Here is a 23,223-nt window from a genome sequence, read left to right on the forward strand (position 1 = left end):
AAACCGGGTAAGGGAGGCAAAATCTGTCTTCAGATATTATAAAAAATTTGGAATTACGACTCATAGTCACAGAAATTGTCCCATGTTGTGATAAAAACGACTGATGCACGAGTCTCCGAATCGTGGGTGAATAAGATATAGGCCTAAAATGGAAGCATGGAATAATAAAATAACCATTTTGACTTTCAAAAAGGCAAACATTCCACATAATTTTCCTTAATGCGTGTCTATTAAAATAAAATAATACAAATGGCAAAGTCCACCTTAAGGAAACGATTTGTATCAAAAACCCAGTTTGAATACCAAGCATCGTGTGCTTCCATTCTGGATACTAGAAGTTTGAGGAGCACTATTTTTGATGCAATCATTTGTAAACGATCAAAGTTGTAAACATTGTACAAAGGCGTTTGTTTACATCCTTTTGTTAGAAAAAAAAAATTGGACAAGGTGGTAGTAATAAATGCTTCAGGTGTCCCATGGTAATTGCGACCGTCGGGGTTCAGTAACCTATGGTTAAAACACCAAACAGTAAATGTATGTTCCTGTTAATATCACTAGAGGGAGCCCTTCACTCAACTCTGCAGCATCTGCTAGATGGCCAAAAGCATTATTTGAAATTCAGCTTGTGATCTGTGCGGCTGAATCATAGACCGTATAAAATGAATATAAGGCTGAATATAAGGAGACACGATCACACAACAGCAGCACTTAAGCTACTGTGACCACAGGACATGTGAGCAGTCATAACAGAAAGCACTATAGGACATTTTGGATACAGATATACCACTTCCATCATCTGACATGCTACCTGTTTTTTAAATTGGTCATTGAACGTGATACTTTTTTCTGATCATACTCAGAAATGTATGTCAAAATGACAGTGTGACAGATGGGTTAAGTTACTGAAATAACTACAAAATTCAGGTTGGGCCTCTGCTGCCATCATGTGGCTGGCAGTGAAAACTGCGTTGAGTGCTCTAATCTTCGTGATTCAGTATTTAAGAAAGAGGAATGTTTGTCTTCTATAGTAAACAGTGTGCAGTTCTAAATAAATAAAAATACATGCACAGGTTTAGAATATATATCAATACCTATTGCAGGAAAAGAAGAAAATTTACTTAGTACATACAGTCCTACCTCGTGGGCCCAGTACACAAAGTACCCATCTCTGTATATCGAGAAAGAAGCAAGTAAACCATAGTTTATTATTTGTGAACCATATATTATTCTTGCTGCACTCCAGTGAGAGGTCTGCATAAACATACATGGCATACACAAAACTCAGTGGCTTAACCAATGAAGACTCTGTTGACAAGGCATGACATTATGAGGAAGAAGTTTATTGAGGAGCGATACAGAGACACAGAAAATAACAACTGATGCAATTCCCCAGTTTAACATTATGCCCTCTGCTAAACAATGCCATTTCACTACAACTGGAACCATTTCATTGTTGTTCTTCAGCAGATTTTTATTTTATTTTATTTTTTTACTTTACTATTCTCTTTCTACATTTAGCTTTGGCAATACAGAATTGTAATTCATGCCGGTAAGGCAGTCTAAATTAGAGAGAAGAGAGCATTTAGTGAATAGAGACATAGAGAACGATTAAAGCGCTAGGATCCTTGATGAGGTTTTTATAGTCCACAGGTACAGTATCTCCTTATCATTACCTATATACATCAGAACACAGTTTGGGCCCACATACACAATAACAAACTGACAGAGAAGCACTTGAACATTGACAATATCACCTTAAGCTCTGATGCATATGCTGACTGATTGCCTGGCTTTCATGATTTTGAGAGCATAGGAAATAAGGAGAGTTGAGAAAAGAGAGAGAGTGGTAGTTTGTGATGTGCATGGAGTTGCATGTTTCAAACCTGAGAAAAAGGCTAAATGGGAACATGGAAAAGCATGTTCTGTGTTCTGCTGAACTTGTGTTTTGCCATGTTAAGTCGCAACTTTTTTTAAATGTTTTGTCAGCAGTCAGCATCTGAATCAGAGCTTAAGGCTGCAAGGGTCACAAGTTGACCATTGATACAGCACAGGTGGACACCTATGACAAGGTTAGATGCATTATTGAGGCTGTTTCCATATAGAGAATACTGAAGGTGCTCCTCAGCCTTGCTATGTGTGTATGGCTGCTACTACAACACAGGAACAACTCACAAAGTCCGACATTAAATTTACCCCCGAGGGTTTTATGATTCATCATTAACAGCTTTGACCATGAAAACAAATACAACTGAAACGCCAACAAACGTGCAGACAGACAGCACATGCACACGTGTCCTCACACACTCTTACACACATACACAAAATTACTCGCACACAAACACGCACATACACACACACACACACTAAAATACAACTTGTGTTCCTAAGAGAACATTAAGCTGATAATTAACACTTACTGTAGGGGGGTGTTATACAATAAATTAATACGATACTAAATCAAACTCAGCCTACATATAGGCAAATTAGTCCCTCCCCCATATACATACACACGCACACACACTCTACATACACACACTCCCATGCAATAAAAGCAGCTCATGTGCCATGCTGCATTTTGGAATGAGTAGGGCAGTACGACTGCTGAGCGTATTTTCATGTAGAAGCAGCAAGTGGGGGTGGTGGTTGACTCGGTGAGAGGTCTGTGGGGGTGGCGAGGTCCCAGGGACTGATACTGGGTAGTGGATCTTCTAAGCAAACCTGGACCACAGGCGAGCAACAAGCGCACATATACATACACCACAAGACAAGTACCATACTGTACATAGATATATGGACATCGTCACCTGGCAGGAAATTGAGGGTCAAAGGGGTCAAAGACTTCAGAGTCTGCACTAAGGAGAGACCAGGACAGCAGAGCCATGGCTAAGAGAGGAGGAATGAGGTGGCTGAGGGACGGAGATAAGGGTATGAGGATGATCCCTTTGGATGATTATGGTGGAGCTTGTCGTGTAGGAGATGGAGGGGGCCGCCGGCTAGGGAAGACAATAAATAATGTGATGTAAGGAAAGTGTCACAGAGCAGGAAAGAGAAGAGATTACAAGAAGAGAAGAGAAGAGAAGTGTTTACACAAGTTTAATAATTGTATTACCAATATGATAACGCAAGAAAAATACATTTCCTCTTGTTTGGATACCACCACATCTGTATGCTAAATGTTAAGTGTACAGACATGAAGGCACCCAGCTGGCTCAGCTTAGCACAAAGACTGAAAATAGGGAAGCAGCTAGCCTGGCTCTGTCAAAGGTCTGTCTGAAGGTCTGGCTCATAACCCCCTTAAAACCACAATGTGTTCATTCATAAATTTTTTTTAATCGATTAAGCAAACAAAATATTACATGTTGATAATTTAGAGGAGCTGGAGATGTTGATGCTGATACCTATGGGACGAGCCAGGCTAGCTGTCTCCTCCAGTGTCTAGTTATTGTGCTTTTCTTTTAGCTTAAAGACATGTGCGTGGTATCCATCTTTTCATTTAACCACAGCAAGAATGCATGAGCCAAACAATCTCCTTCTCCAAGCAATTCGTTTGGAATTTTATTCTACTTCAAAAAATACACATATTGCTCAGTTTACAATGATACTAAAATACAAGCCAATTTAGGAGGGGAATCCGTAACATTAGATGTCGGCTAGCTTACTGTTGCTCACACTCACTGATGTTATTTAGTTTTTTCAGTGATATTGTGATGTTTTCAACTATATGTAAAAAGATAGAATATAAAAAAGTGCAAAACACATAATTTGGAGTTATCGTCGTTTGTGGGTTAAAAGGAAAATATAGTAGTAATTCAGTAATTTCTAGTTACTGCCACTTTTCAATAAGAAAAACTGATATAAAGATTATTTTCACCATCCCAGTGAGAAATAACATTCATACGTTCATAAAAATATCATAAGAACATGCTTTGTGTCTTCCCAGTGGGTAACTTATGAGCTCTGCATTTACCTGGGGATGCTTGGAGGGGCCCTGTTTGGGCGACTGGGAGCCTGAGGGCTGTCAGCGGTGTTGTTGAAGGGCCCGAGGGGTCCTGGGCGATTTGGTGGTGGTGGGGCCCCTCGGGGAGCTGGGCGCTGGCCTGAAGACATCCTCCTGGGGGCAGTGGGACTGGGTGGAGGAGACCTGAGAAGGGCAAAGGGTGTAATACAGAATAATGTTTAGAGGAAAAAAGAACACAGCTATAAACAGTAAGGTATTTTAAAACTATAATATGACTGTTTATTTTTATTTAAAATGGTCACAGTATGCATGTGTATAATCGATTTAATTTCACTTTACCTGCGACCACCAGTGGATCCTCCCACCCAGGATGTGTCAACAGGTGGAGGCAGTGGAACAGTGATGGTGGAGGTGGAGATATCACCAATGATGAGCAGGGCCTCCTTCAGGGCCTGGTGGGTCCTCAGCACCTCATCCCTCCTCTGGGCCTGCTCCTGGGACTCATCCATCAGGGCATTTTGGTCACCTGCAGAGTACAGCTGGGCCAGTAGCTCTGCATTGATGAAGTCCTTCACCTAGTGGTATACAGAGGGAGTGCAGGATGATGAATCATAACTGTGAAAATGAGGAGTCATTTTTTTCACACAAAGATTAACATGTCATTATCCTTATCATCAATATAGTTGTAATATCGTTGTTTGAATACAGTAAAAAAGAAACCAAATCTGTCTTCATGGCCCATGCAAATGAACATTTAAGTCATCTTTTCTTACATTGTTGATCATGAGATGCATGATGGTCTTTGGCATCAGGTCCCGGATGCACTTGTTGACGATAGCCATGTAGGAGTCCACCAGGTTACGAATAGTTTCCACTTTACGTTCCAGTTGAGGGTCCATGGAGAAGTTATCTGAAGTGGTGGTGGTCTCACTCTCAACCTGCAGAGGGAGAAAGGAAAAAAAAACTTTTTAGGAAAAGAAGACAGTGAGTAAGAAAGTGTTTAACTTTGTACAAACTGTGCAGTTTGTTTGCTTTGTATGGAAAACACATTTGAATACAGGATAAAAATGCCTTCGAAAAACAATGCAATATTTTTGACTTTCCCACATGGTCAAAGCTCATGAGAGGTGAAATTAAAAGGCTGTATACATATCTGAGTGATGGTGTGAGGATCACACAGAATAAGCAAATAATAAGAAACTGTCATTGAGGCACTAAAGGAGCAATTTGAATGGAGAGTGAATGAGTCTGCTAACCGTGATGGTCTTCTCAGGATACACTCCAGCACGAAGGAGAGAAGACTTCCAGCTGTCCACATCATCCTGAGAGTCACAGGCCAACTCCAGGGTGCGATTGTCCTTGTACACATTCCTGAACATCACAACACAGGAGAGCGTATATGAGTGGAGATCGGTAAGAGCTTGACCTAAACAAAAATTTGACAATACACACAAAGCACAACAGAAGAAGCATGTACACTGTTGTCCATAAAGTTAGAATAAAATATATTTTACCTCTTCTCATGAAATGATTGTGACAATGTGATTAATTCTTGATAAATAAAGTGTATATCTTCTCAAAACTTTATTGATCAGTCTCTTCCAAACACATTACTGATGTGTCTAAATAGGAATAAAAAGAGGAATGTTTCTGAAAACAAAATCATTCCAACTTTATGGGCAACAGTGTATTTAATCAAATAAACATGAAATCATTGATCTAACTGATCTATGAATGAATGGTGATTTTAAAAATCAGACAATACTCCCCATTGTTCAAAATAGTGTGCAACAAAAGAGATAAACTCTGACATCTGGAAGTATTGATAGTTTATTAGGTTATGTGCCTCCTTCCATGTGAGATATTTTGTTATTTAACCCTTTTTTAGGTTTCAGGCCAAGACATATTTAAGGGGATAAAGAAACTGAATTACCATAAAACCTTTTACAGGACATTCTGCACCAATTACTGAAAGTTCAGGCACAAAACTAAACATTTTACACAGAGTTACTGTGTTATGGATAGGTTACAGTCTTGTCAGGGCAATTAGCTGTTTCTTTTCCTTATGTTATTATCATCAACCTATTATTACAACATTAAGACTTTTAAATAACAAGAATGATTCCATGCAATAATTCACTGTAAAATGTCTATAAGCTATAAAATGATATAATACACTTCTGAAATGACAAACTTCACAAACCCAGCTGTACATCTATTGGAAATGCTTCCAGTTTTTTTTCTGGCCAGCATTCGTGCATACAGGAATGCATACACGCTGTACATAACCCATAATCCAAAACATATTTCAGCCACTGCATAAGCACACAGGCCTTGAACTCCACTGCTATCAGAAGTTTTGTTTTATTTGCAGCCACCTGAGTTGCAAATGAAACTATTACAAAGGTAAATGAAAAGTAGAAGCTTAAGGGCCTTGCAGCTGACCTTGACTCTGTATTGAAAATGCAGAATATGTGCTTGCTGGACATGAAACTCTTCTCCACATCGCGAACCTTCAGGTTGTCCAGGGGGAGCATGTATTTCTTCTCCTTCTCCTGTGAATGAGGAAAACAGAAGGTATGGATAATGAGCCCTCTTATGACTTACACACTTTTCTCCGTTTGTTATTTTGTGATTTGTTGTGCAAACAACTGCAGTATATGATGTCGGGAAGAGAAAGGTGAAATCAGGTTTTTGAAGAGGGAGAAAGCGGGTAAGCAGAGAGAGTAGGGGGTGACAGGAGGGAGGAGGAATGGGGGAGAAATGAGAGTGGGAGGTGGGGGGTGGGGAGGTAGGGGGTTGGGGGGTGGGAGCGGGGGGGGGGGGGGGGGGGGGGGGGTTGGAGAAGGGGGGAAGCAGAAACAGAGAAAGAAAAAGGGAGAAGGAGAGCACATGTGGAAGTCATTACAGTGTGGGTCAAGACACAGTCGTTCTTCACGGTGCCGTTTGCCGGCGAGAGCTGGAAGCTGAAGGCTGAGGAAACGCTCTGGCTGTTGTAAAGACGGGGACATTGCTGATAAATGAAAGCACTGAAGGCCTAGATAATGCACTGCTCAAATATAACGTTGATCGCCTTACGTACAGACTCTGACAGATTCAAAGAGGGTCTGTGATGGATGTTTAGGTTCAAGAAACTCTGCTCCTCATTTTTACAATCCATCCTAGCCTCCATCTTACTTAACTCTCTCTGTCTTTTTTCTTTTATCCCTCCCCCTCTATATTTTTTCAATATTTTTTCTTTCCATTCCAGAGGGGCCCACTTCCTGCCTGATTTTTTTGAAGACGGGGGGAGAGAGAGAGAGCGAGAGAGAGAGAGATTAAATGACAGCCTGGCGTTAAAACTCAACATCTGGTAGTGCTTAGCAGCACACAGAGAACCAGGGAAGGAGGGAGAAGTTAAAGAGACGGCGGGTGAAGGAGGAGGAGAAACCAAGAAGAAGACACACAAAAGTGGATTTGCAAAAGACCTGCAGAAGAAAGCCCACATCTGGTCTGACGGGTCTGGAAAGCGGCGGTAGATGGTCGCAGGTAAGAATTAAAGGAGATGAGGAGAGAAGAAGAAGACAAGACAGGAAAACTCTGCAGACCCTTCAGTGTTGTATTCCCCAAGGGGTCACTATAGCCCATATATGGTCACACAGGTCCCCTCCCTCTTCCTCTCTCTTCCTCTCCCTTCCTCACTCACTCACTCACTCCCCCCCCTCCGTCTCTCTCTTTCCCTCTTTTTTATAATATCCCCTCCCTGAACGTGCAGCCAGTCTGTCCCAGTCGTCTGAGCGAATATGCCACGTCAAGGCTGGATACTCTTCATGGCCGGCGTGACCAAAACGGACCGCGAGGGGACCCAGAGCTCAAACGTCTACCAAAACAAACAAACAAGCCAAGAAACGTGCAACAAAAAGCTGGGGAAAGCGGCAAACACGGATGAGGCGATTCGCAGTTTCGATGGGGTTTTTCGGTAGACAGGATCCTTGCTGCCAAAATGGAGAGGGGCGAAGGGAGGGCACAGACGACAGAGCCGCGAGCATCTGGAATGGCAGAATACAGCACACAAGGCCTGACTCTTAACTCCGGCTCCGTCCACCCAGTGTTCAGACTACCTGTTCATTGTCATACTGGTGTACAGTAGTCTGCACATTGGTTAGACTGGGCATGGACCCTCTTCTGTCAGTCTGTCTTTCTGTGTCGCTCTCTCTCTCTCTGTTCTCTGTTGGCATTTCAGGTCTCCAAGATGTGTGTTTTTTGCATCTGTTGCTTCCTCCTCACCCTTTGCTATTTTTTATCTATTCATAATCTGTATTTGGTCTGTATTTCATCTGTATTTTGTCCTATGTGCATTTTAACACTCACCACTTGCTTTTCACTCCTTTTTGGAATAAACATAAATCACACATTTTCAACACTAACTGCAGATTTGACAAATTGCTGTGAAACCCAAGGTGTGAAAATCTGCATTTTGAGCCAGAACGGTAAAGGATTTAAATCCAAAATAGCGAGTTCACATAATTTATAGCATGAATGAGTAAGTGTGCAGGCTGCTAGCCTGGTGCTCTGATGAAGATGTGGTCCACTGGAAGGGGGAGGAGTGAATGTGGCTGCAAAGCATCAAACACAGGCCAAAAGAACGAAGGGCCAATCAATCAAGTGGAGTTTGAAAATACAGTCAGACACCTCCAGTGAAGTTATTTCAGTGGGTGGCCAAAAAGAACTTGGAAGCCTTAAGGCAAAGGACACTGATGTGTATTAGATTGCTGTGGTGTCAAATAACTGCAAAAAGCTGGTAGGAAAAGTGTTTTGCAGATGGTGCAAGAAATCCATCAGCAAAAGCCTCAAGCAACAAAGATAAAATGAGTGATGAGTTTATTTAGTTAAGTTCTTGCGTTGTTGGTTTGTGGTGAAAGTATGAAAAGACACAGAGTGGACATGCAACTTTTTCACAGTTGCATGTGGAATTATTTTGAGTCAAAACAGTGACTTAATGTCATGAAGTGATATCTGGTTATGAAGTTGAAGGTCGGAAAGAGAGTGGGAGGTGGGGGGTGTATTGATATTTAATAGAGGGGTTTCTCTCCGCCGAAACATTGGAGGCCGATGTGTTTGGATTAAAAACTTGTGATTTTCCTGCCAAGAATGCGAGCAGTTCCAAAGTAACTGCCAACCACACCAAGAGAGGGAGGAGGGTGTGCGAATGTGTGCGTGAGTGCGTGAGTGTGTGTGTGTGTGTATGTGCATCCGCGAGTGGGCACATGCACGCTTATGTGACTATAGAAAGTTCACGGAGTGTAAAACAGAAATATACAAGGCGAAGCCAGCGGAGTCTATAATTTCCTACATTACCACACTGACGTATCAAATGACAATCTGTAGACCCAATGCTGTGCGGCCCATGTGCTGTCTGAGGGCTGAGTGTGCTTTCATATATTTTGGGTGTCTGTGAGTGAACATTTGGTTGAGGCTTCGACTGTTCCAAATTTGCTAAGAAGAAGCGAATGCTTAAACTCCCAGTGGAAAGTGGTGGGGAGAGAAGAAAGAGAGAAAAGAGGGGAAACTCCAAGACAAAAGGAAAGAACGAGTGAATGACAGAACCACGGCCAAACTCCACACATACGTAATTCACCCAGTAAACTGCTCCATCATGGTGATGATGCACTATTCAGCACAGACTTTAAGCTCACATGTACTAAACTGGCCCTGGGTTCAGCTGAAGTAAAGTGCAACCACGTATAAAAATCTATTTAAGAGAGAGAATGTTATTGTCTCAATTAATTTGTCTTCTTGCAAACATATTCTCCTCTGTGTCTCTCTCTTGGAACTGTACCTTGACAAGTGACTAAACCAGGTCCAATAAACAAACTACAAAGCAGCAACAACACCAACTGGCTGAAGGAGCTGCAGTGTGTCTGCCTATCTACACTTGCTGTGCAGAATATCCTCCAACCTGTACAGCAGGCACAGACAGGCAGATAGACATCAGTCCGCCAAAAAAGCCAGCAGGATGGACCAAATGCTGCATCGTGTCATTGCAGAGTAGCGAGCACAAATGGTGTGCTTTCCTACAAAACCAGTATGCTGTTGTTGGTCTGTAAATTGTATATTATCAGTGATCCTGGAAACAACAATAAGACAATTCTGAATAAATTATATAAAACCCATCAAAAAGATCTGTGTCATTTATCCACCACTAGTAAGTATAAAGTTTGTAGCTGAGGTCTCATATATTAATTAAACTACTTGACAAAAAAAGGAAAAAAGAACAAGATCACAAACCCTGGGTGAAATATGTGGCTTTCAGCTCCAAAATGCTCCTGCTAAAGGCACTAACTTTCTCTGTTGCCGGGCAGGTAGTGTCACGGACAAAACAACACGCTGAAAGATGCTACAACGGGGCCCTGCAGAGTCGGGTGAATTCTCTGTGGGTTTGTCACAACGAGCAACCCCTTTCACATTGCACATAATCATTTGATCCACTGTTCACAGAAAAAAATGTTGATCACAGCTACTTCAAACTCACCTCATCATCCTTGAACCAGGAGAGACTCTCAGCCGTCAGCACAAACCAGTACTCCTTGGCTCCTCCCTTCATGATGCTGATGTTGTTGATGGTCAGCCAGCCTTTACGGATGACCTAAGGGTTAGGGGAAGGCCAGAAAGTCAGGAATAGCTGTAATACCCAAAAATGAGTAAAATAAAAAATCATCCACCCCCAGGAAAAAAGAAAACAAAAGGATAACGGGAGCTTTTTATCTGTAAAGATTCAGATTTAAAAAAATAACTCAAACAACAAATCCATAAAACATATTGTGGCAAAACTAGCCCAAAATAATCTGTGCAAATCATCAATGCATGAATTGCGATGAAATGTGTGTGAAGGTCAGGTTAGGTGTGTCATTGTGTCTCTGTGACTCACTCAGAGCCTAGCATGTGACTGTGTCAGTGCAAGGAAGTGTGTTCACTATGCCACAAGCAGAGACCCCGTGTTAGCTTATTAAGTGACCATTGTGTTAAGTGCTTCAAGCACACAATAAAGCATGTGTGTGTGTCTTCTGTGTTAGGTGTATTAACCCTACAAGCCCTACATAAACAGGCCTGTGGGCACAGTGCCAAGTGATTATTAGGTTAGATTACTGTCAGTCCTACACCGCCTAAGACTCACTAAGGAGGTTACCCAAATCATTACAAAGCCTTTCTGTCACAGGCACAAATGAGAGAGAGCTGGTTTCTTTTAGTGGCTGGATCCATGATAGGATATTAAAAGAATTTATAGCTCTAACTCTTTTAGTTTTAGAGATAATAAGATATTTTAGCTGCCAAACCAAGGGAAATTTTCATTTTTATATGTCTATTTGGCAACCCCTTGTAGTCTGCAGGTCTTGGCGGGTGGAGGGGGTGTTAGAGAATAATTGGTTAGACGGTGAACTCTTACAATCAGGCCTGATGCGGGAGGAGAAGAGGCCTGCAACAGGAAGGAATGTGGGGGTTTTAGACACCCTGCAGCACTAAAAAAATGGAAACTTTTCTAGTGCAACTTGTCTTAAAGAAAATGTCTCTGCCCAGAAGTAGCCTACGTGGCCAATTTGCCATTCTTCACCTGTCAGAGTGGAGAGCAAGAAAATGACAGGCTCTTTATGCAGGGGTGCCGGAGAGCACCACACAATGGGCAGAAGTGTTACTGCAGGCACAAATGACATTGCAAACCATAACCCACAATGAGCAATACTCACCAACAGACACCCATAAGAGGGCAGCTGAGATTCTCACTAAGGGATGGGGATGAAATGCAAAGTGGCACCTTGATGACACAGGAGGGGTTCAAACAAAGGGAAATGTCTCAACAACAACACCAGTGATGATGGTGGCATAAAGTAATAGAACCCAAAGTGATTCTTTTACTGAGATAAAAGCATAAATCCAAAGAAGCAAATAAACCACTGTACACAACTGGTGCCCCACTAAACATAACACAGCATGCATGACTAAAAGTGAAACTGATAATAGTAAAATCCTAAAAAAAAAACAACAAAAAACAACCCATCAGGATAAAATGTATATAACATAAAATTTGTGCAATGCAAAAGATTAACTCAAATGAAAGAGAGTCTCTCAGGCTCTCCTTCATCTCAGCATCCCTCTCTTTGTATTCCCTCTGCAGTAGCCATCCAGGCGCTGTGCGGGGGTGCAGCACTCCCTTTGACCTTGTGCTCCGCTATTTGTGTGTGACACACACAACATGACAAATGCTCACCTGATTTCCTGCTGAACTCTGGCTCTTATTAGTCTGACTGCTCCTCTGCTGTGCGCTACAGTGGAGAAACAAAAAGACAGAGACGGTAGGAAAGACAGGATGATGGGGAGAACAGGAGGTGAACACAGCGGAAAGAAGAGGAGAAAAACACAAGGAAATCTTCTAAACATTTCTTTTCACCAGCCTGACATGCTCAATAATAAATAATTAATCATTGTGGAGCCCAGCTAATAAATAAGAGTCTTTACTTAGCAAAGCCAATGAAGTCCTCGTGGTTAGTGTTGATGTAAGAGAGCTGGATATCAATCAACAGCAGAACCTGGAACAACACACAAAACATTTATCATGATGTAAGTGTAACACAATCTTAAAGGAACAGTTAGACATTTAGGGAAATACACATTTTCAATTTCTCACCAAGAGTTTGTTGAGAAAATTGATTAAACTCTCATGTCTCTATGGTAAATATGTAGATATATATAGCTTATAATGAAGCAGGGGGAAATACCTAACTTCTCTCTGGGCAGCACATGAAAACGTAATTTTTTCACACTTTAATGCATATTTTGTATGCATTAAACAAGATATAAAAATTTAATTGGTAACCTGTAGATACATTAGTTTGAGAATTTTATTACCTTTGAACAGAGCATTGCTAGCTACTTCCCTTTCTTTCCAGTCTTCATGCTAAGCTAACCATCTGCCAGCGACAGCGACAGGCCAAGAAGCTTATTTACCAAAATGTCAACATATTCCTTGAAATGTATTATATCTTATATGGTAGCAATCTATTTGGATATGGAATCAACATTACAATGACAGATATCGATAGAAGAAGTGGCTACTGAAGTTGGTTTGAATGCATATGTGAGAATACATGCCACAAACACTTCCTTATGAACAAATGTACATGTCCATAATTACAAACGCGTGTTACCTGGTCCTTGGCCCGACTCTCTCTGTCTCGAATGTGAGAAGTCACAATTCTCTCAGTTTCCTCACGCAGCCTCGGAAAGCATTCCAGCTGAAAACACATCACACAGCTTCTCACTCATTCTACATTATGAATGTGGAATAATGAATAATAAAAAACAAACTCAGAACCAAAGTGAAAACTGACTGTTTGTTTTTTTTTCATTCATCATTTTATTTATATGCCCCCACCCTTGATCAACTCTCCTTCTTCACATCCTCCTTCCCTTCAAACTTCCACATTCCCATAAATCACATGGTTTACCTTGTTGGAGCACTGGCGCACAGTGTTAATCAGTTCCTGGATGACCATGTCCACACACTTGACACAGGGCTCCTTCAGCTTTATGACCTGCTTCTTCACAATAGCCTCAAACGCCATGTCGGGGGTGAAAAGTCCAGTCCTGAAGCCCACCAAGAAGAAGAGACAAAAGGTGCAGCAGCGAGGAAAAGTGTTGACATTTACTTTACTGTTGTAGCAATACTGGCTTTGGTTCCACAAAAATCCCTGCTTTTGATCTGTGTTTTGATTCTACCAGTTGTAACCATAGACTGTAAACCCCAATGTGGCTGCAACAATAAAAGGGTCATTACCAACTATGTGCTAAAATGGCCAATTGTAGATATTGGACCTGCTATTGTTTTTGGAGTGAATTCAGGCTAAAACATGGTGTTTCTTTAAATGTCAGATTCTCTCTCGCTTGGGTGGCAATTTTTTTGGTTGCAGTGGCTAACCACTGCTGAATCAATATAGAAACACACAGAGAGGCTGGACTGAACTTAAAAAAAGAAAGAAAGAAAGAAAGAAAGAAAGATGACATGCTCCGCCCTTGTTCATAAATTCCCATCCAGACCAAACCATGTATTCTTAGGCTGTTGGCAAACCAAACTCAAAGATCTGTATTTTTATATTGTTTTTCTGTTAAGACATTCACCATGCCAGTGGATTTGGAGATCTCATCTGGCCACAGGCTGTAAAGAATTCCATTTCTACCTTTTTTAATGGTAATAGGCAGAAAGCAGAGAATGTGGCCGTGGGAATAAACACAGAGGTACGGGAACAAGAAAATCGCATATTTTATCCAGGTAGTGAAGTTCCTACCTGATACCATGGATGTTCTTGATGGCGTAACTGATCTCGCGTCGCATCTCCTTCTCATCACATTCCATCTGAGAGGAACAGAGAAGAGGATTTTCACTGATGGTTACAGAAAATAAAGTAAAAGATGACAGCCAGTATGAGAGGAAGCACAGCAAGGACAGAAAGAATAATTATAAGATGAAGAAGAGTGAGTTTGAACAGGCATTGATAATAGTGAAGCTATCATTCAAGAGAGAATCACAATAGAGAGAAAAATATTAACCATTATATGTGTGAGGAGTTGGGAGGAATCAGGACAAAGAACAAAGGAAATAAAGGAGGAAACAGGCTGCAGAAAGTGTCTCAGCAGGTCATTTAGTCTTATATTCAGCCTTTTCTTAAAACTAGAAAAAAAATCATCCAATGGGGACATCTTTACCCTGTGCAGTTTCCTCTGTGTCAGGATCTTGTTTGGAAATGAGGGTGTGTTGCAGGGACTCTGTCATTTCAAAATCCTGGCTATGGCCAGATTTAAAGGGGGAAGGGGGGCATTTGTACTTGAAACAAATGGCTGAATACTTGCACCCAAGCAGATTTTTTCACTTGTTTTTTGCAGTGTCATCTTTTATGTGCAATATATCACCTTGACCAGTTCAAAGGGGAAACGCTCATGGAAGATGCGGTTAATTTTTGCTCCACCAGACAGCTCCACTGTGTCCACCTGGTCTCCTGAACCCTCAATCCTCTTCTCAAAGTCCACGGAGAACTGCTGCACCATCCTGAAACACAACAACAATGAAAACAATTAAATGAATGAAATTAGCAGTTACTTCCAACATCTGAAATATAAGCTGGAAGGAATTCATATTTTCTGTGAACTAAGTCTAATGTAAACGATCTTGCTGTGAGAAAAATGGGGTACTGACTGCAACAGCTGCTTGGTTTTACGAGACGGGTCATCAGGTCGGTATCCCCGGTATTCCTCGGCCTCCTTGTCCAGAGCCAACAGCTGGGACTGCAGCTTACTGCGGAAAGCTGGCAGGGTGTCCCGGATGTGGTTGGTCAGTTGCTATGGAGACACAAAGCCAGCAAATTTAAACAAATTGTAATCACACAGGGCCATCAAGAAATAGATTATGTTACTGGCATTTCTGCAGTAAAGTCATTTTAATAACCAAGAGTGTATGTTTCACTGTCATATCAGAAGAAGCAGTAACAGTAACACTGCAGAGAAAACGTGGAATGCCTGCCTGAGCCAAACTACAAATTATGAGGAGCTGAACTAGAAAGAGCGAGTGCATTTTCCACCTACTGACAGTCTTGTATCACCCACACTGATGTGCGGCACAATGGAAGCGAAAAAGAAAAGTAGGCCGCGCTCTTATTAATTATGTAAAGTGCACTATGGGAAAGCACTGGGAGTAAATCTATGGTCACCTGGTTGAGTATTTTCTGCAAGCGTGGGGTGCCCATTTTTTCAGCCATGTGCCTGTAAGATGGGTGGGACAAGAAGAACTTCCTCTCAGCTTCTAAAGCTGCCTTGATGTCTTTCCTCCCATCAATGTCCTTCTGACTTCGATTGACTACTCCAATATAACCTGGGAATAAACAAACAAGGAAACAAATTGTGAGCAGTAACGACTGACAAACAGAAAAACAGCGAGCGGCAGGGTGGATTTACTGATGATACTGTGATAAAGAACACAGACAGAGAATGTGAGAGTGGAAGGTTGGAAGAGAAAGATAAACTACAAGAGCCAAAGAGAATCTGGCTGGCATCGCTCGCTATATAGCACACATACCTCTTCGCAGCGGCAGCAGCTTGTTCTCCAGTACATCTCGGGCATCTGTGCCCTCATCCATTAAATCCAGTTTAGTGATCACTCCAATAGTCCTCAGTCCTAAAAAGTCAAAGAATGAAGAAGGACGCAATGGAAATTTAGAAATGCTTTTTGGAAATTTGAAGGCACTATTTTAACAGTCCATTAATCATTTGGGTTGCTTTTTTTTTGGCAGAAAACCTCAAACATTTTCTGGTACAAACTTCTTAAAAGTATTTTGTCCTTTTCTTTCTCATATTTTTTTAGACGGCCAATCAGCCCAGACCAGCAACTTGAGGATGTCGTCTTGAGCTCTGGGAAATTGTGACACACATTTTTCAAATGACATTTCTGTTGAAAACAGTTGTTAGTTGCAGCCCTACGTGCAGTGTGGTGCAAAATTATTCCATCCTTATATACAGGGAAAACACTCATTTATTATTTATTCTCCATTATACTAAATGGACCAAACCAACCCTGAAACCTTTGCATTTCTCCATCCATTCTCTGTTCTTTCTTTGTTCATCTCATTTACATTGCCTTTAAATACTACTGACAATGCACATAGCAGACTACATATACCTGTTTGATAATAGTTTTACTACTGCTGTCTGTGTTACTGCCACAATATGACAAATGACCTTGACAAATGGCCACATGACCCTGTCCTAGTTTTGCTGTGTGTTGATCTGTTTGTTGTAACTTGATTAAACATACATTTATTTGCAATTAATCAAATTATCACACAGCAAATTTGGGACTTTTGAAGCTCCAGTGGGTCAGGGCCCTAATCCTGCTTTGTATCCAACTTTTCCTTTTTTATTTTATTTTTTTTTTTATTCCTTCCCTCTTACCCTAAATCTTTCTTCTTCTTTACTCCTAACAAATTCTACTTCAACCACATCATCCTTTCCAAACATCTCTCCCTCCTGTATTCCTCCATCTCACTCTCCTTATCTGATATAATTAATCCCTCCCACAAGGTTACCTTGTCCAAGTCCTCCTTCTCTTCCGAGTTAATTCATCCTCCTCTCTTTCTCCTGTGTCTTTCTGTCCTGTCTGAAGCTCATACTCTTGGCCAATATGTGGTTGCTTCCTTTCTCCTTTCTAATCCTGACTCATCACTCCACTTCCAGAATCTCTTTTTCCTTAACCTAACTCTCTGTATCTCTTGTCTTCTACCTATTTTTTTCCCCAGATTTTCTTCTTCCTATCTTTCCTTTCCTAATTCATCTTTTGATCCATGATGCCTTCATCCTCCATTTTCCCCTTCTCTCAGCCCCTGGTATCTAATAATAATGTGGCACTTGATCGATCCCTTCAGGGAAATTCTGTTTCCACATTCAGAGAGGTCAGCGCACAAGGTCAGACGCTGAGCACCATCCCTGCATCTGACAGAAATTTGGTGTCTCGTTGAGGATGGCCCAGTAGCCACAAGGCTGCCCTTCTCTCACTTTATTTCCTTTGATTGCTCTTTCTATATCCCTCCAACAGGCTCTACTACTCCCAATATCCCTTCCTTACCCTAACACCCATTCCTTACCCTGGGGATCGACGTCTTTCGCCAGTTTCAGGGCATCAGAGTTGGCCAGGTCAGTGTTAGCTGGAGTAACAGCCAGGATCAAGCAGCTCTCTCTGGTGATGAACTGCATGATCATGTCCCTGATCTGCTGCTCGATGTCAGCAGGCTGGTCTCCCACTGGCACCTTAGTGATCCCCGGTAGATCGATGAGAGTCAAGTTCAACACTGCACAAACAGAGGAATGCAATATAAGAACTGGCCCATACCTGTATGACATTTCTGTGACCTATGACTAATCAAAAGATAATCTAAATCATAACATAGTACATATATCTACCAAATCTTTAAACTTGAGTTACTTCCAACCTTTCTAATATTCAAATTTTCATGCATAATATAATCTCGGAACCAGGAATGGGAATGGACCACCTATTTGCCCATTACTAAGTTTGTGTGTAAGGCCTCTCATCTAGTTCCAGACTAGTCATTTACAGGTTGCACCACTAAAACATAAGGAATATCTTAATGTAGACTTTAGTAATATTAATGTGTAAATGAGTTGCTTAAAATCAAAATCTATCAACCATGTAAACAGGAAGACACTACCATAAAGAGCAGTAACTGAATTTTCAAATATAGCAATTTTAGACAAACCAGGTTTATAATTGACTGACAATCCTTTGCAAATGTAGATATTACTTAGCTTTTGAATTATGTTTCAGAGTTGATGGTTGTCTAGTATGACTGGGGAATATCGGATTATGCTAACCAAAACTACATTTGGTTGTTTAAGCTAACGCTACTAGTATAATGTCTTGTAGCTTGAGGTATTTAAAATCTGCCAGTATACATCATTATTATACAGCATTTCAGTCTTGTGTTATGGTGTCCAGTCAGATATGTCCACCGTTTTCCATATTAGCAACCTCTTCTACTGTTAACAGGTTAAGTAAGATAACCACACATTAGCAAGCTAATGCTAATGTCACTTGGTTCCGTTAGCGAGCCTATACAACAATTACACCTGGAAATTTGTTGGTGTAAATATCTGGTAACCACTAGCCTCCATATAAAACAAAAGATGCAAGCTAATTTCAAACAATTCACATAATCGGTTGGGCTCTCAATGGAGCAAGTGGCAGAGGATCACATATGGTAGAAAGCTATATTAATAAGCCAATCATTGATAATTTAAAATTAATTTAATTTCATGGTTCTGACTATAAAGAACAACATCCATTTTCACCATGCAAAAGCCCAGAACATCAGTATAGCATATCTGAATATGCTGCATTTGGTCATTTTAACATGGAGCCTTTAAAGTATCTGCCTCCTTTTAATTCCTCAACAACATAGTAATTTGTTCATTTATAATTATTTTGTTAGCAAAACCATATTCTTTGTTTCTAATGACACCATTTGTAAAAAGATTTTCTGCCAGTCATCCATGCAAAGAGACTCACGACTTCCCACAATTTACTTCGATTTAGTGAATGTTATTGCATGCTGAGGTACTGCTTTCGCACCATGAGGGGAGTAAACCCGCAGGTTGATGGGTATGGGAGATATGCCTTTGTTGGCCCCTGTGACACGGTCCGTCTCCGCCTCGATCTCCTGGCGAACCTCATCGAAGTCTGTAAACTTTTTCCCTTTGCAGTGGAGGAATTCAGCCCATTCTGAGAGGATGAAAATGTAGAATATATAACTGAGATTAGTGGTGGCAGTGCTGCATGTGTCTAAAAAGAAAAAAATGGCAGTGTGAGAGGGAAAAAATAGCCAGGAAAAAAAAAAAAAAGTACTATTTAAAAAGGAACGAGGGGGAGGCTGCATTTGTCTGCATGTGTGTGGATGTGTGCACGCCAGCATGTGTGGGTGTGTAAATGAGCATGCACCCACCTGCAGTGGCGCTGATAAGCTGCAGAACCAGGGGTCTGCGGGTGACAATACCAGATCCACGGGGCAGAAAGTCCCTGAGGAAAGACAACCAATCAAAACTCTTCATATAAAACCACAGCCAATGTAAACATTAATCATTTAGAGAGTTTAGGGTTTAATATAGGTGGGGTAGGGGTATCATAATGACACATTTTTCCTCTGAACTCTTGAAGGGTAAATTTCTTATAATTATACTCTACATTATGGCATGCCAGCTACTGTAGAGCCTCAAGTGTCATTCATTTACTACGCTGTGGGATAGTTCACTGCACTCTGAGTGGAACAGGGGCCATTTTAAAACACAGCAACTCCTGCAGCTTTCAGCTGCTCCTACTGCAATCGAGCACTCCAACAGTACAGGACAATGTGACCTGATAAACAACAGGTCAAAATTTATTTAAAAACAATGACTTCACCATTTCCTGGGGCGTTCCACACACAATGTGTGTTAATGTGCATGCACATGCATATATGCCACACTCTTGACAGTGATCACCACTACCTCCTATGCTACAGGTCTCTTATAAGAAACCTTATTAACACATATCGACCCTCGGAACTCCCTAAAGTGGGATGAGATCAAAAAAGACAAGCCTGATACTTGTCCATTCAGCGCTGTGCAGAGCCAGTGCTCTGGACAGATGGACCATTACTCAGCATCACGACTCTCAATGAGGGCTGAAACAGGACAAAATCAATGCATCCCCCTGGAACTGTGCACATGCCAGAAATGTGCAAGAAATGCACTATTTGGTCACACTGAAGACATTGAAGATCTAGCTAGCTATTAGCATGTAACTGTATGTTTGATTTAGTGTTGCACCTCCATAAATCACTACGGTGGATTAAGCTCCAAAAACTCTGGATCCTGCATTTCCCATGATGCAACTTAGTAGCATCTTTTTGAAGACTTCCAATGTTAAATGCCCTCAAACACCATACCATAGGTTTACATTGATTTTGTTAAATGTTTAAAGTCTAAAACCTAAGTCAAGAAAACCCCAATGACATCATCAGGGTTATTTTTTTTCAGATGTTAGAAAGCTCCCAACACAACTGAAGACAACAATGTACAGCTGAGTAGCACTTAATGACCTTTATGTGTACAATTTGTGGAGTGACGCTTTAATTTATCACATATTCTTTCAAATGGCACAGATAACGGAAAACTGAGGGCCATTATAATTAGTTCTCACTTAAAAGGTCTTCAATTTCTTTGAAATGCAGGTCCATAAAACAGAATTAAGAAACTATGGTACCACATTATTGAGCACAAAACAAAGCTTTTGCAGCAGACAAAAGCACAACATACAACAGCACAAGGGTAGTTGTGGTGGAACCTGGATGTACTTCTTCTGATCAATTTCAAAACTTAAGTTAACACTGGAATTGATGCAGCCACTTGAATTCATGTTCTGGGAATGCCTTGATTCTTATCTTGAAAAAACATACCACTTCAAATGCAGCTGCTCATAATTTATTTGTTTTAAGTGACCAAAATCCAGGGCGAGGTGATGAATATTCATTTGTGTTTTAAAAGAGTGGGAGCTAACACAGCTGCTTGTACCATAAGATGGTGCGGCTGCAGCGATGTGTCTCTGTAATCTGCATTTTATGCAACACTCTTTTTTTTATAACAGCACAGATGAAATGTTTAAAAGGATGCTTGGAAAATGTAAAGCGAACAGATATTTCTAGGACTGTGAAGGAGCCTGACTGCAGTCGGTGCTGATTGGGCTGAAATCCCCAAGGTGCTCCTGTAACCCAAATACCACTTCCCTCCTCTGTTAGTAGCCAGAAGACAGTGTTGTGTGTTTAAAAATATATGGACTGCACAGAACATAACTGAAGGTCTCTGCTCATCACAAGGTGCAACAGCAGTGACTTAAAGCTGGGGAAAGATGGTTTGAACTCTGCACTGAGAGATAGGCCTCTTATGTCATCCTCAAGGTTAACGGGAGAAGGGATTATCCTATTTCTGGTGGTCAATTTTACCTGCCCACAAAGTTCTCCAGCACGGAGCTCTTTCCTGCGCTCTGCCCGCCGACCACTGCGATCTGCGGCAGGTCCAGGTTGCAGGCCTGGCCGATGGAGCTGAAGGCATCCTGCAGCTTGTTGACCAGCGGGATCAGCTCCTCCATGCCACGGTTTCCCATGGTGCCTTTAGACGGAGGGACTCGGGATCAGCGAATGGAGAGAGAGGAGGTGGAAGGGAGGGGGTTGGGGGGGAAGAGATGTGCCGCTGCTATATTAGTCCAGGATACCGCGGTGCTTGTTGATGTAGTGAAGTCATCTAGCCGCGCATTGCCCCGAGTCAAGCGAGGGTCGGACCGACTGTGGAAGCAGAGGAGAGAGAGAGAGAGAGAGAGAGAGAGAGAGAGAGAGCAACAGAGAGAGGGAGAGGTGCAGAAAAGAGAGATATGAAGAGACAGGGACAGACAATTGCGCAGTTGCTTGCCACCACCACCATAACCCCCTTCTCTCTCTCTCTCTCTCTCCCCTTCTCTTTCACACACAAACACACACATACACAGCGAGCTGCACGAAGCCTATAGTTTCAAGGGCATTTGGTGAGTGGAGCTCCACAGGCTCCATACAGTCACATTGAACAAACCCGTGCGCTCAAGGCTCCACAATTCAAACACGAATTCCGCTTCATATAAAAACGCTCAAAACAAAGCATGATTCGCTGCATGCATATACACGTTGATATACCACAGAAATAATGTCCACTCAAAATATATATCACAATACATATGGGATAATCGCAGATTGTGTTGTTGTGTTGCTGACAGCCTACCCCGCCTCAGGATTCCCTCGGTGTTTTCAGTGTCCGACGGTCCTGGTCGCTGTCCAGTGCTGAAACGACGCGCAGATCAGGCAGCAAAGACAAGTGACAAGACCCTGGACGATTATACAAGCACCACCTTCTACGGCGGTGCATCGGCTTGATCACGAATTCCTGTGCATTAATTGTGTTCGCCTGTGGGCTTCGTTACGCTCGGCTGAATGTCAGAGCGGTCTCATCCCGAACACAAATTCGCCTTTGACAGATTAATCATTTTTCCCCCCTCTCTCCTCCTTTCCGCGGTGTAATTGCGAAGCTGCTCCTCGCTCCCTACACCGTATTGACGCGGCGGAAGACCAATGGGATCCGCGGGATTGGAGAGGAGGCAGAGACACGCGGCGCTCCCATTGGCTGGACAGGTACAGGTTAGGCCTACCTGAGCCCGCCCCCTGTTTACATCCGTGCCATTTCTGCCGTTGTGAGTCATGCGGCACGGCTGCGCATCGCTGCAACAGAAGAGGTGGATGCGCTCCTTCAGATCCCTGCAGTAGGAGCAGAAACCAGCTGTCGTAAATTTCATTCTCTTCCATTTCATACTGAATACAGGCCATGGCAGTCATTTTATGTCGCCTTGCTTTGCGCATATAGAAAAAGAAAATTGCTGCGATGAGCTGCTTCCTTTAAGACACTGACATTATCGGCCCTGCGTTTGGAAACATAAAGCCTAGACGGGTTTGCGTTAAGTGGACACAAAAGTGTGATGCTTGGTCCCAGACTGCCACTGCAGGCCGAGGCTGGTAGAAGCGGTCATGCGGAAAGGACGCTGTCATTCTGTCTTAACCTCTCTCAGGACAACATCTGGACCAGATAATAACAAGTGTCTCTCCTCCACTAGATGATAACTG

At 42.0% G+C, this 23,223-nt stretch overlaps 1 protein-coding gene across 3 annotated transcripts; it reads right to left on the minus strand.

Annotated features, from left to right (window-relative positions):
* Window positions 1-2,759: 2,759 nt before the first annotated feature.
* dnm3b (dynamin 3b) lies at window positions 2,760-21,686 on the minus strand. 3 transcript variants are annotated; one of them, XM_041054654.1, is made up of 21 exons: window positions 21,526-21,686; window positions 19,492-19,565; window positions 19,122-19,271; window positions 17,617-17,820; window positions 16,056-16,154; window positions 15,691-15,851; window positions 15,180-15,322; window positions 14,897-15,032; window positions 14,275-14,342; window positions 13,438-13,576; window positions 13,138-13,224; window positions 12,449-12,519; window positions 12,201-12,255; window positions 11,382-11,411; window positions 10,470-10,583; window positions 6,404-6,513; window positions 5,215-5,329; window positions 4,732-4,890; window positions 4,298-4,533; window positions 3,968-4,141; window positions 2,760-2,993 (listed from the first exon to the last, which is right to left on the minus strand). In XM_041054654.1, exons 1-21 carry the CDS (start codon window positions 21,684-21,686, stop codon window positions 2,951-2,953), a joined length of 2,529 nt encoding a protein of 842 aa, XP_040910588.1. In that variant the 3' UTR covers window positions 2,760-2,950. The 3 variants fall into 3 exon arrangements, with proteins under 3 accessions (XP_040910588.1, XP_040910587.1, XP_040910586.1); XM_041054653.1 differs by lacking the exon at window positions 11,382-11,411 and having other exon boundaries at window positions 4,732-4,896; XM_041054652.1 differs by lacking the exon at window positions 11,382-11,411 and having other exon boundaries at window positions 4,732-4,896; window positions 12,186-12,255.
* Window positions 21,687-23,223: the final 1,537 nt, after the last annotated feature.

This window comes from Toxotes jaculatrix, chromosome 14 (assembly GCF_017976425.1).
Source record: "Toxotes jaculatrix isolate fToxJac2 chromosome 14, fToxJac2.pri, whole genome shotgun sequence".
Taxonomy (NCBI): domain Eukaryota; kingdom Metazoa; phylum Chordata; class Actinopteri; family Toxotidae; genus Toxotes; species Toxotes jaculatrix.

What these genes read in the sequence shown, in the direction of transcription:
- dnm3b (XM_041054654.1), bottom strand. Translation starts at nt 21,686, where the DNA reads ATGGGAAACCGTGGCATGGAGGAGCTGATCCCGCTGGTCAACAAGCTG. An exon ending in TGCGCCAGTGCTCCAACAAG is followed by an intron (nt 13,225 to 13,437) that starts GTAAACCATGTG and finishes ATGTGTTTTCAG; the next exon opens with CTGGAATGCTTTCCGAGGCT. An exon ending in ATTTTCAATACAGAGTCAAG is followed by an intron (nt 5,330 to 6,403) that starts GTCAGCTGCAAG and finishes TGTGATGTTCAG; the next exon opens with GAATGTGTACAAGGACAATC.